We start from the raw sequence: 14,752 nt of genomic DNA on the forward strand, positions 1-14,752 counted from the left end.
CAACCGGCCACTGAGACAAGCAAAGCAGAGCCAATCACGATACACCATTCAAAATCTCTGGCGCGAAAAGAATCACACAGTACAAAAAATAGTAAAGAAAATCTTTATTCTTCAGAAGAATCAAATACGGACGCAGAAGAAACATCTATCAAACTGAAAGTCGAAGCAATCAAGAAACAACTATTTAAAACTTTTGATCCAGATTTAAAAATGGCAAAAAAATCAACGGAAGTCAATGACCCAAAAACAAAAAGACAAGCAAGCAAACAGACAAACCAGAACATATCCAGATCAACTCGTGCAGAAAGGATGACAACACCTGAGCCCAGAGGACCCTGCAGGTTTTATCCCACGCCGCAGACGGTTCCAGAGGTGGAGAGCTTCAAGCGGAGCGGCTTTGGCGAAAGGAGACAAGCGTCAGCTATCAGCAAGAAGATCAAGGTAGAGACGGAGACCGAATCGTCGGAGGAGGAATCTTACGAAGGAATTGCAGCGACAGAGGCTTCCTATAGCAGCTCCGACAGAGATATGAACAACGCACACGCGCAGATGCATACAGAGAACTACAGAGAACATTATGAAGATGAAAGACCACTCAGACTAATGCACAGAATACCCACTCCATCCTGTGACTTTCAACACCTACGAGACCATGGACTACCCTCAGTTGTGAGTAGTGGGGATAATAATACTGGGGACTTACCTAACGATTTTCCAAAACTTAGAATTGATGGCATTAATTTGCAAGAGTGGTATCAGCAACTCCAGGTTGCCTTTATGAAGGAGAACTTACTATTTTTTATCACTAGTCCCCCAAAAAGACCTTGGACTTTAAAAATAGATTGTTTACACCATAGAGCTTTTTTCTTAGTAATATCTAGCGTGTCTCCTGCAATGTATCATAGTATCAAATCAAACCTAACTGTTTCAGAAATAATTCAATGTATGTTTAATCTGTTTCACAGCGACAGTGTAGCTACCACTACAAGAATGTCTAAGGATTTCTTTTCTTCCAGAGTAAAACCAGGGGTTTCCATAAGTGAGCATTTGATATCTCTAAACAAAATAAGAGCTGAGCTGCATCTGAGGGGGGAAGTGATTTCAGATCAAACAATGAAAAGTGTTATTATCAATTCACTTGATCCATCATGGGATAGCTTTATGTCACACTTAGATACCATTAATTTGGGATATTTATCCATAGAAAGTCTATCTAACAAATTGATAGCAGAAGACAATTCAAGAAAAGATCGATCCAGTAACCAAACAGACCACAAACCTTTTAGGAAAGTAGTCTTTCAAGATAAACATGATGAGGCCTTTAGATGCTACAATTGTGGATCCAGGGAACATAGTAGAAGAGACTGCCCCAAAGTCTCAAGAGAGAGACATAGGCCAGAATATAGGAGCATATATAATTACAGACAATCTTTCACAGATAGACACAAATATAGAAGTCCACCAAATTACAAAGAAGGTAGAGGGGGTAGAGAAAATTCAAAAGAGAGGAAATCTGGGTCACTGAATGGGCTAAATAAACAAGACAGCACCAGAACACAGCAGGATGAGAATAACAATTGGCTTATTGATTCTGGTGCAACAAATCACACCACCAACAACAAAAGTATATTATCTTCATTTATAGAAGATAAGTTTGTGATAAAGGTAGCTAACCAAGAAAAGGTTCAAGTACTAGGCAAAGGAAACGTGACCTTGCCTGGTCTAGGGAAAATAGAGGGGGTATTATTAATCCCAGAAATACCTCACAACATACTAAGTGCCATAAAATTAAGCAGAGAATCTGATATCAATATAGTTTTCTCAAAGGGGAAAGCAACTATAAAAAAGAACAAAACAAATGTAGGTACTGTAATGATAAAAGGAGGTCTACCCTATCTGATAACTAAAGAAAGATGTTTACATAACATTGATTCAAATATGGAAGATTGTATTGAAGCAGATGATGAAAATGTCAGTAACAGTGACAATGATGAGTGTAGAATAACTCATGATCACAAAAATACATACAAGGAAAAGAAACCAAAAATAGGTAAACCAATTCATGATGAGTGTGCTCACATCTTACACAGGAAGTTAGGACATGCAAGCTTTCCTGTAGTACAAAAAATGACTGAACACGCAGAAGGTGTCAAAATAAAAAATTGTGAAAATTATTTGGAATGCTCAGTATGTAAATCCACCAAACTAAAAACCAGTCCCAGACCAAAAAAATCTAACAGATCAACTAACAATATTTTTGATTTGGTACATATGGACTTAGTTGGTCCATTAAGTCCCTCAATTACCTATAGAAAACGTTACTTCCTAACAATAGTGGATGACTACAGCCGATATGGTTTTGTTTACACATTAAAGCACAAGGATGAAACATTTCAGAAATTTAAGGAATTCTACAAACGTATAGAAACACAACATAATATCAGAATAAAGCAAATTATGACAGATAGGGGATGTGAGTTCATGTCTAAAGAATTCTCCCAATGGTTAAAGGATAGAGGAATGTTACATTTCACGTCCACTCCTTTTTCTGCATTTCAAAATGGAGTTGCGGAGTGGAAAAATTCCACACTACAAACCACGATTAGGTGCACATTAGAGGATGCTGGTTTAGGCAAACAATTTTGGTCAGAGGCATTACATTATTCGAATTACACTCAAAATAGAACATGGTCCAGTATTGTGAATAAGACACCATATGAGGTGATGTACAATAGAAAACCCAAATTATCACACATGCACATATTTGGAGTCACTGCAGACGTACACATACCTAAACAATTGAGGAGAAAGGGAGAAAACGTATCCAGGAGATTAAGATTCATGGGATACGAAACTGGAACCAAAGGGTACAGATTTATTGATAGTAATAACAAATTTATAGTATCCAGAACAGCTGTGTTCCATGAACAGGCCAATTGGTCAAAATTGCACCTTAATGAAATATTTCCTAATAAATGTAAAGATACGATATCTTGCGAGGAAGGAACAACAGAAAATCAAAATATTAACAAAAGTAAGAACAAAACCAAAACTTGGACTAATAGTCAGCATAAAATAAAGACAGACACATTAACAAAAAAGGAAGCTAGATATTTGCATGATAACCATAGCAAGCCTGAAAGAACTATTAGAAACAATAGAAACCAAATACCAAATAAATACAAAGATTACATAATGCATATGAATGGAGAACAAATAACACCTAATACATATGAAGAAGTATTGAAACTTCCACATGAAGAAAGAGAAAAATGGGAACTAGCTATGGAAAAAGAGATGGAAAGTTTACAAGGATTAAATGTATTCACACCTGCGATCGCACCTAAGGATAAAACAATTATAGGTACCAGGTGGATTTATAAAATTAAGAACTTAGAAGGAGGCAATACCTTATACAAGGCTAGACTAGTTGCACAAGGCTATGCACAAAAATATCCAGAAGACTATACTGATACATATTCACCCACAGTGAGAACAGAGAGTGTCAAAACAGCCCTTGTAGTAGCATCTGCACTCAATCTGGACGTATTCCAATATGACATACAGACCGCATACTTACATGCAAAATTAGATAAGGAAATATATGTAAGAGCACCACACAGTCAATACACTAATAAGAACGAAATTTGGTTATTAAATAAGAGTCTGTACGGATTAAAGCAATCCGGCAAAAGATGGTACGATTGCTTGGTAAAAGTACTTAAGACCATGGATTTCAACGCCACCACTGCTGATAACTGTTTCTTTGTAAAAAAGAGTAATGATCATATTGAATTTGTATTAATTTACGTGGACGATATTTTATACATTGGAAAGCATAAAGAGAGCAGGGAAATCTTTGTAAATAAGTTAAATGAACACTTCTCACTGAAATCTCTAGGTAAAGTGAATAAATACCTTGGTGTGCAAATTAACAAAACAAAAAGGGGATTCAAACTTACACAGAAAGATAAAATCGTCGAACTCCTAAACAAATGTAACTTAAATAATGCCAAAACCTGTGACACCCCTATGCAAACTGATTTTCTTAGAAACACTGATGAATCTTCCCCTGAGTTTAAAGACAACACATTTTATAGATCAGTTATAGGTTCACTCCTTTATATATCTAATTGGACTAGGCCAGATATTGCATTACCTCTCAATCTATTGTCAAGATATGTTAGTAAACCAACCTTGTATCATTGGGAAGCTGTCAAAAGAATTCTAAGATATCTGAAGGGTACATTAGATTTTTGTTTAATGTTGGAACCCAATAATGACAGAGAACCAAAAATTACTTGTTATGCTGATGCAGATTGGGCTGGTGATACATCATGCAGAAAGAGTACTTCTGGTTATGTTTTTCTATTGAATGATTGTCCAGTTTACTGGTATACTGGTAAACAAGAACTAGTAGCCACTTCTACTACAGAAGCGGAATATGTTTGTTTGTCCAAGGCTGCAAATAACCTTGTATGGTTCAATGATCTGATCACTGATATTTGGAAGAAACCCACTTTACCATTTATTATACATGAAGACAATAAAGCGGCCATTGAAATATCCAGATCCGATGCAATTGGACAAAGGTCCAGGCATATTGATATAAAGTTTAAGCATGTAAGACAACTGTCTCAAGACGGATTCATTAAAGCAATACATTGCGATACTTCTGAACAATTAGCTGACATATTAACAAAACCCTTACCTTCTAAACAACACAAATATTTAACTTCTAAATTATATGTATTATATTGTCCTGAATCAGAATGTAATTGGTGTTGTGTAACGAACCGGCATTTAGAGGGGGATTTGTCAGATGTAAATGCCTTATTCTCCAATGTGTAAATAATGTATATATGGAACATCAGAGGTTAACTTATTCTTTGGACTTTAATGTATTCATAACTTACCACTCCCATTCCTAACTCCACCCCTTGTATATATAAGGAGCCACCCTCACCATTCTCGTCGCTTCTATCTGTAAATATTCAGCGAATATAGAATGCCTGTTAAGAATAAAGAGAGATATATTTAAACCTCTAATCTTTATTATCATTATTGAGTCTGATCCTAAAAATATTGCAACATAAATCTTGTAGCGATTCTGGGTAGTTAGAAAGCTGATAAAAGTAACAAGGTTGATTCAGCCTTCCATCCTTTCGAGGTAGGTAAAATGAGGACCCGGTTTGTGGCGGCAATAAGCTGTCTGTCAAGTTTCCAAAAGATGCCCTAATTAATTCATGAGCCATGATCCAAAGGAAATATAGTCATTTATTAGGAGCAACATTCCGGCAATACTGGGATGCAGTTAGGACTGATCCTACGTAGATTTACGTTCCCCTATGACCCTGTCTCTCCCCTCCTCTCTGGCCATGTCATAAATCACATTCTCAAATTAACCACTTTGGCTGGCTGTGAAACCTAACGCCCTCCTTCTGATTGCGGTCAGAAAGAATGTATGGAATTCACTTCAGTTCTCCCTCCCTCCTGCTCATGGCAACTTGAAAGCTTTGCAAGTTGACACTGACTTTGTATAAAAAAGAACACCGCTTGAGATTGGGGGGGCCGAAAGCCCTACTAAGCAGTTATATACAAAAAGTATGAAGGCTATTGCTTAACACATTGTAAGCCACCCTGAGTCTCTGGAAAAGGGCGGCATATAAATTGAAGCAATAAATAAATAAATAAATAAATAAACAAGAGTTAGACAACTTGCAGGCCTCAGCTAAAAATTAGGAATACAGATGGCCTGCAGCCAATAAAATGTGTATTAGATAACTCCTGGGGCATTATTAGCCAAGGTTTAGGAATAGGGACAGCTAGAGACCAATAGAACAAATTGTAGAATTATTACTAAAATGTTTATTGGATGATATTTCTTATTATCTCGCCTTGTCCCGCCTTCTCCTTTATTGAAAATGTATAAAGCTTTCTTAATCCTTAGTTCTTGGCATTTTGGCCAGGAGCCCTTTTCCTTGGAGTACTCCAATAAAGTCCACTCATCTTATAGCGGCCAAGGTTGAGAAATACTGGCCTATTTTATGTCTGTTTTACTTGCTCGGTACGGAATGTTACATATCTAGAGTTAGTAGGTGTTCTGACATGATTAAAGAAAGAAAAAAAGGGGTCTTTTTTATTCTTAGGGCTGGTGGAGAGTTCCCGCCCCCATATCTTGATTAAAAATTTATGAAAAAGATATTTTCCTATAAATTGTGTACAGTTTTAAACTCCCAGGCCCTTAAATATAAAATCAAAATCACATTTCGTATTGTAGGGAAAGCATGAATGGATCTGTTTTATGCAGGAGAAGGAGAAAAGAAATCTTCACATATTGTAAGAGATCAAACATAGTTAAAGCTGACATTAATGATGTCAGATATCTGCTCAAATGTAGCCCAGGTTTTTTAATAATTAAAGCCCTATTTTGGAATTACTTTCCTGGAAGAAGAATTAGAGAAATAGGAACGACCATGCCTCCTCCTTCTTCTCTTGGACAAGATCTATTAGCCCATTTCCTATGACAATAGTAGAACTGGGAAAATACATTTTCTAGAACTATTAATAGAAGCAGAATGATAGACTTGGAAGGGACCTTGGAGGTCTTCTAGTCCAACCCCCTGCTCAAGCAGGAAACCCTATACCATTTCAGACAAATGGGTCATGGCTGCCATTTTGCTAGCTTCGCATTGCATCCTGTCAGCCTGACATTAGCAACAGGGGGAGGGAAGAGGTCGGAAGTCATGCTGACCCAAACAGGGAGACATACCAATCCAGTCCAAAGTCAGCCAAAAGCATGCAGAGATGGAGAAGGTGTGAACCAGGGGTGGGTTCTAATTTTTTTTTACTATCGGTTCTGTGGGCGTGGCTTATTTTGTGGGTGTGGCTTGGAGGTCACGTGACTAGGTGGGCGTGGCTAGCTGGTCAGAGTCATTTCTGGAAGGTCCTCGCACTTACGACCCGACTCATTTGTTTTCTTTTAACACTGATCAGCTGTAGGGCGGCCCTTTGAAGCCCCGCGGCAAGAGTTTAAACAGTTTTTTTCCCTCTAGTCATCAGCTGGGACTCAGGAGGCAGCAAAAGATTGGGGGTGGGACCAAATAAAAGGTAAGAATAACATGGGGGGTGGGAGAGAATCGGTTCAGTGACGTCATATCGTCACCGCTACCGGCTCGGCCGAACCGGACCGAACCGGGAGGAACCCACCACTGGTGTGAACTGAAGGTCCGTTACTTAAACAACATGAGAACTCCTTATTGGACATTGACAGATAACAGGGGGAAGAGAAAGTTAATTGTATCCTTTGCACACCAAACCGGCAGATTCAGCTTCGTTCTGTAACCACTTTCGCTTTCAATAAAGTACAGGTAAGTCCTTGACTTACGACAGTTCATTTAGTAACCATTTACACTTACAACGGCACTGAAAAAAAGTGATTTTTGACTGTTTTTCACAGTTACAACCTTTGAGGCAGTGGTGAAATCCAATTTTTTTTTACTACCAGTTCTGTGGGCGTGGCTGGAAGAGCATCGTGTGGTTTGGTGGGCGTGGCTTGGTGGGCGTGGCAGGGGAGGGATACTGCAAAATTCCCATTCCCTCCCCACTCCTGGGGGAAGGATACTGCAAAATCCCCATTCCCACCCCACTCTGGGGCCAGCCAGAGGTGGTATTTGCCGGTTCTCCGAACTGCTCAAAATTTCCGCTACTGGTTCTCCAGAACCTGTCAGAACCTGCTGGATTTCACACCTGCTTTGAGGCATCCCCATGATCATGTGATCAAAATTAAGATGTTTGGCAGCTGGTTCATACTTATGACCATTGGGCTGCATACCAGGGTCATGTGATCCCCTTTTGTGACTTTCTGACAAGCAAAATCAATGGAGAAGCTAGATTCACTTAACAGCCGGGTTACTAACTTATCCACTGCAGTGATTCCCTTAACAACTGTGGCAAGAAAGGTCATAAAATGGGGCAAAACAAAGGTCTCACTTAACAACAGAAATTTTGGGCTCAATTGTGGTCGTAAATCAAGGACTAGCTATATACTCTTAGAAGTATGGAATGGAAGGCTAAGTCAACCTTGAGCCGGTCAGGATCGAACTGCTGGCAGTGGGCAGCCTGCAATACTGCAGTCTAACCACTAGGCCACCATGTTGCAAATAACAACTTTTCCACTGAGCTTGAAGCAGAAATATAATACAAGAAACCATACCATGAATTTGTCAGTTTGTCCAGCTTCAAAGTTATCGGAGTTATTGTCTAATTTCATTTCATCGGATTTTCCTTTGTCACCATAAACCTGGAGAAAGATGGGAGCGTCTGTTCCGGCACCTTTAATGTCACTTGTCCAGATCCACAGCGACCAAGGATTTTCTATCAAAAATACATTTTTTAAAAATTAGATTATTGTTAAAGATTGGTGATAAAGAGCAACCCAATTTAAAGAAGAAACTAAAAACAAATTGAGCATCCATCCATTAACCCGATTGGATTCACAGTCATATTAACAGCTTTTCATTTAATAACTAAAATCACACAGATAATTGGGATGACGTTTTTCGTTCCCAGGTTGTTTTGGGACATCAATAAAACACTGGGAATTTGGATCAGACTTCCTAGTTTAGGTTTTTGTTGAGCATGATATCCTTTTGGGATAACCAGGAGGGGGGGAGGAGGAGGGGGGACAAGAAAGAGAAGGAGGAGGAGGAAGAAGAAGAAGAAGAAGAAGAAGAAGAAGAAGAAGAAGAAGAAGAAGAAGAAGAAGAAGAAGAAGAAGAAGAAGAAGAAGAAGAAGAAGAAGAAGAAGAAGAAGAAGAAGAAGAAGAAGAAGCCGCCTGGTGGCGCAGCAGACTAATAGCCTGTTATTAACATTCAGCTGCCTGCAATTACTGCAAGTTCGAATCTCCCCAGGCTCAAGGTTGACTCAGCCTTCCATCCTTTCTAAGGTAGGTAAATTGAGGACCCAGTTTGTGGGGGCAATAAGCTGACTTTGTATAAATATACAAAAGTATGAAGGCTATTGCTTAACGCACTGTAAGCCGCCCTGAGTCGCCGGAGAAGGGCGACATATAAATCAAATTAGAAGAAGAAGAAGGAGGAGGAGGAGGAGGAGGAGGAGGAGGAGGAGGAGGAGGAGGAGGAGGAGGAGGAGGGGAGAAGGGGGAGAAGGGGAAGGGGGAGGAGAAGTGGGAGGAGGAGAGGAGGAGGGTGAGGAAGGAAATGAGGAGGAGGAAAATGTAATGCACTTGAGGAGGAGAAGGAGGAGGAGGATGTGGTCCGCCAGTCAGACAGTGAGGAGGCTGGGGAGAAACATGGGCCAGTCCTGGAGTCTGGGGAAGGCTCGGACGAGGGCTCTGCGTTGGAGGCAGAGAAAGAGCCATCTGGGAGGTACATACTGCCTCCAGAGCCTCCAGAGCTGGACCTCAGCAAGGCAGAGGAACAGGGGGAGCCTGTTCCCAGTGCGCGCATGTGCAGAGCTGCCAGAAGGCAAGAACAGTTAAAACAAAAGGGATGACTCGGGAATAAGGCTGGGAGATGATTGGCCCCTCCCATAAGACTTAAAAGAGGAGCAAAGGCACGTGGGCCTTTGCAGGAAGCAACGTTTGTTCATTCTGTTCAGTTTAAACTCTGAAGCTCTGTTGGATTCTGGACTCCGTGTGGCTTTGCCAATTAGGTCTTTGGCAGTGGGTCAAGGGAGATAAAGGTGGGTGATTACCAGCCTTATCCTGAAGGACTCTTTACAACTATTTGGGACTCATCTGTGAATGAACATAATTCACAGCTGTTGCAATAAAACAGGTTTTTGGGACTACTCATGTGTTTTACTGACTCAGGAAGCCTAGGTCCCATAAGACATAAAGGAGGAGCAAAGGCACATGAGCCTTTGCAGGAAGCAACTTTGTTCATGCTGGTCGGTTTAAATTCTGAAGCTCCGTTTTGACTCTGTGCTCGGTGTGGCCTTGCAAAGCTAATTGCCAATTAGGTCTTTGGCAGGGCGTCAAGGGAGATAAAGGTGGGTGCTTATCAGCCTTATCCCGAAGGACTGCGGCAGACTTCTGTCGGACTCTTTACAAACTATTTGTGACTCATCACGGCCTGGGAATGAACAGAATTCACAGCCGTTGAAATAAAAAGAGGGTTTTTGGGACTAATTGTGTGTTTTTACTGTCTCAGGAAGCCTAGGTCAGAACAGTCTGAAGGGAGGAAAATGTGTTTTAGTTGACGGGAAATGTTTGCGATAACCCTAATTGAAACGCTCCTGTTTGCTCACTGGCGTCCACAATTAATCAGTGGAACGACTTGCCTCCAGAAGTTGTGTGTGCTGCAACACTGGAAGTTTTTAAGAAGAGATTGGACAACCATTTCTCTGGAACGGTATAGGGTTTCCTGCTTGATCAGTGGGTTGGACATGGTGGGACCTGAATAACTTAACAACCGGTCCTCTGGCTGGGTAGGCATGGCCGGCTGGTCATGTGACTGGGTGGGTGACGTCACTCATCATACCAGCCCTGCCTCCCGGCCACTCGCGTCAAAGGCAGAGGTAGGATTCAGCCGGTTGGAACTAATCCCACCACTGGCTGGCCCCACTCCCAGCCATTTTCTGGCCTGTTTTTTGGCTTTTGGGGGGGCATTATCAGGCTGTTTTCAGGCTGTTTTGGGGGCCATTTTCAGGCCAATTTTTGGGTCATTTTTGGGCCACAAAACAGCCCAAAATGACCGAAAGACGGCCCAGAAAACAGGCCCAAAAATGAGTGGGGGTGGGGCCAGGCAATTGTGGGATTTGCCGGTTCACCGAATTGCGCAGAATCTTAACTACCGGTCCACCTGAACTGATGTGAACCAGCAGCAGCCCATTTCTGGGGTTGGACTAGAAGACCTCCAAGGTCCCTTCCAACTCTGTTATTTTTTTAAAAAAATTCTTTATTCATTTCCTATTAAAATATTGGACACAGTGCGACCATCCTGGCATTATCTCCGCCACACACCCTATAAATTATAAAACAAATATCGTATATACTCTTCATACATTACTAATTATATATAATTATTCTACCCAATGTACTCATTTATATTTGCATATATTACACTGTTATTCTGTTATATTTAGCACAGCACAGCTACGGGAAGAAAAATGAAGTCCTCTGTGGCACTCTATGCCATATGCTAAATAAGTAAATAAATAAATTTAAATATTCGTTGCACTAATATGATCAGGAGGAGATGAAAGGCTACGGCAGAGGTTTTCAGACTTGGCCACTTTAAGACTTGTGGACTTCAACTCCCAGAATTCTCCAGCTGGCTGAATTCTGGAGAATTCTGGGAGCTGAAGAATTCTGGGAGTTGAAGTCCCCAAGTCTTAAAGTGGCCAAGTTTGAAGACCTCTGGGTTACAGCATCCTCCCATTCTCTCTGGGTTCCAGTTCTGAATCGGGCACAAAAATGTTCTTTTTTCTGATCCTCCTTTCTGTAAAGCACAACCTGAAGCTCTCAACTGTTTATCTTACCCCCTTAAGAGACAACCAAGTTCTTTCAATAGACTTGCAGGAGTAAAGTGGGAGGTTAGAGTTCTTGTAATCTAAAGTTATTCTGTACAGATTAGATCTTGAACAGAATGTTAAAGTACACGGATAAATAAACATTTTGTTCCTCTGAAAGAAATGGGTGTTGCAAAAAAAAGAAAGAAAGAAAGAAAGAAAGAAAGAAAGAAAGAAAGAAAGAAAGAAAGAAAGAAAGAAAGAAAGAAAGAAAGAAAGAAAGAATCATGAAACACGCCAGGAGCAGATTTAGATGGTTTTGATCCCAGCAGATCCACAATAAGAAGGACAATTGCAAGAATAAGAAGATACGGTTAACATTTATCTTTCCCTGGGAGAGAGGGAGAGAATGCAATTCCTTTTTTGCAACGTATGATGGTATTCTGTTCTTTTGGCTTTTTTATTTTAAAGTGTTGCACAGAAATCTAAGCCCTGCAGTTAGTGGAGTGCGACCATCTCTTCAGAACATGATTTCCCTCTTGTGCAGAGTTTTGTGGTCGTTCGAAGATGAGCTGCAAAAGACAAGCAGGCCAGGGATAGGTTCTAAATTTTTTTTACTACCGGTTCTGTGGGCGTGACTTATTTTGTGGGCGTGGTTTGATGGTCATGTGACAAACAATTCTTTAGGATTTAGCAGAGGTACTGGTCTACCAAGCTTTTAACTGTTTGCAGGGCTGTACCGATCTACCCATTTATTTTTGCAGGCACTGGTCTACTCATGTATTTTTGCAGGCACTGGTCTACTCATTTGTTTGCTTTTAACACTGATCAGCTGTAGGGCGGCCCTTTGAAGCCCCACGGCAAGAGTTTAAACAGTTTTTTTTCCCTCTAGCCATCAGCTGGGACTCAGGAGGCATCAATAGATTGGGGGTGGGACCAAATAAAAGGTAAGAATAACACGGGGGGGGAGGTGGCAGAACCGGTTCAATGATGTCATATCGTCACCGCTACTGGCTCGGCAGAACCGGACGGAACCCACCATTGACTAGCATGTATTCATGGGGTTATGTGTTCACCCTTTGCAACCTTCCCAGCCAGTTTCCGATGAGCAAAGTTGATAGGGGGAGACAAATTCACTTAATGACTGAATAATTCACTTAACAACTGCAGCTATTCACTTAACAGCTGGGGCAGGAAAGGTGGTAAAATGGGGCAACAATCACTTAACATCCGTCTCGCTTCACAATGGAAAAATTGATGGGGGAAGACAGATGCACTTAATGATCAAATGATTCATTTAACAACTGCAGTTATTCGCTTAATGACCATGGCAGGAAAGGTCGTAAAATGGGGGCAAAACTCACTTAACTACTGTCTTGCTTAAGCAATGGAAAAATTGGGCTCGTTTGTGGTCGAAGGACTACCTGTATTTATAAAGAAATGAGAAGCAAGATTTATTTACATAAATAAATAAATAAATAAATAAATAAATATAAATAAATAAATAAAATACGAACATGTGAATGATTTTTTAAATGTTATCTAATTCTGGGTTTTATTTAATTGACCAAACTAAGTAATAATTTTAATTAGCAATTTTATGATGTTTGTGTGTCTATATTTTTCTTGGCTGTACACCGCCTTGAGTCCTACGGGAGAAAGGCGGTATAGAAATATAATAAATAAAATAAATAAATTTATTTTTTTCCTGTTGCATTTACTTTTCAGTCTTTTCCGACGCAGTGAGAGCATTTCGTAGAGTTCCCGTTCCACCAGGCCATCCGCTTCGTTCTCATCCAGCCACTTCCCACACGGAAACGTCTGCTCGATTCCAGTAAATGGACAGTACACCACCACCTGGCAGAGGGAGATAAAATGAATGATGCCAGTTAATTTATATTCCATTTGGCCTCCGCCCTTTGCCCAACCTGGTGCCCTCTGAAGACATGCTGCAATCCCAAAATATCTGCAACGCACCGGACTGGGGAAGATGTAAGAAAGGTCTACAGCTCCCTGATAGGCTCACCTGCAGGTAGTCCTCGACTTACAACCGTTTGTTCAGAGACTATTCAAAATTACAATGGCACTGAAAAAAGTGACTTACGGTATGACCGTTTTTCACACTTACAACTATTGCAGCATTCCCAGAGGTGGGATTCACTTACCTTCCCTACCGGTTCGCGAATGTGAGCACACACAGTGCTCGCGCATTTCACACAGTGCTCGCGCATTACATCCAGGTGGGTGGGCGGAGCCTCCCACAGTCGCCACTACCGTTTCTCCCGAACCAGACCAGTGGTGGGTTTCAAAATTTTTTACTACCAGTTCTGTGGGTGTGGCGTGGTGGGTGTGGCGTGGCTTGGTGGGCGTGGCTTGGTGGGTGTGGCATGGGAAGGAACCTGTAATATCTCCATTCCCTCCCCACTCCAGGGGAAGGATACTGCAAAATCCCCATTTCCTCCCGATCAGCTGGGACTTGGGAGGCAGAGAATAGATGGGGTTGTGGCCAGTCAGAATTTTTACTACCAGTTCTCTGAACTACTGAAAATTTCCACTACTGGTTCTCCAGAACTGGTCAGAACCTGCTGAAACCCACCTCTGAACCAGACCGAACCGGCTGAATCCCACCTCTGTGCATTCCCACGGTCACATGATCAAAATTCAGATGCTTGGCAACTGACTCGCATTTATGATGGTTGCAGTGTCCCGGGGTCACATGATCCCCTTTTGCGACCTCCCGTCAAGCAAAGTCAATGGGGGAAGCCAGATTCACTTAACAACCGCGTCACTAATTTAACCGTTGCATTGATTCACTTTTAACAACTGTGGCAAGAAAGGTCATTAAACTGGGGCAAAGCTCACTTTAACCACTATCTTGCTTAGCCAGGTAAAATCTAAGGCTCACTTGTGGTCGTAAGTCGAGGATTACCTGTATACTGGACACAGTTCTGATGCAAGAGAAAAGTTCTGATACACCTGTAGGAATTTCTCAAAGATGCTCTTCTGTTTTGGAAGAGATTTCAAAAGCAGATACCTCTTTCACCTAATAATCTAAAAAGAGGGGATTTTCCCCCTCAGTGTTATTAATGCTAAGGATGCACGAGAATGGCTGGTTATTCTTTTCTTTGCAACTGGAGGACTGCCAAGAGTTTAATGAAATGAACACACCGCTGTTGGGTGCACGAAGCTGAATATCCCATGACACACATTAAGGAAAAACAGAATTATGGGATATAGGATTGCCTTATAGTGACCATTTAACCTCAGGGCATCATA

General features: G+C 41.1%; 1 protein-coding gene across 1 annotated transcript in view; it reads right to left on the reverse strand.

The window, feature by feature from the left end:
• LOXHD1 (lipoxygenase homology PLAT domains 1) overlaps positions 1–14,752 on the reverse strand; it is a 257,303-nt gene that overhangs the window by 184,626 nt on the left and 57,925 nt on the right. The window contains exons 10-11 of the mRNA XM_087885022.1: positions 13,198–13,333; positions 8,216–8,376 (exon numbers count right to left, since the gene is read on the reverse strand). Of these exons, the coding sequence (XP_087741148.1) occupies positions 8,216–8,376; positions 13,198–13,333 (297 nt within the window). The remainder of the gene's footprint in view (positions 1–8,215; positions 8,377–13,197; positions 13,334–14,752) is intronic.

The sequence above is a fragment of the Pantherophis guttatus genome, chromosome 2 (genome assembly GCF_059756535.1).
Source record: "Pantherophis guttatus breed Tessera chromosome 2, ASM5975653v1, whole genome shotgun sequence".
NCBI classification, from domain to species: Eukaryota; Metazoa; Chordata; class Lepidosauria; order Squamata; family Colubridae; genus Pantherophis; species Pantherophis guttatus.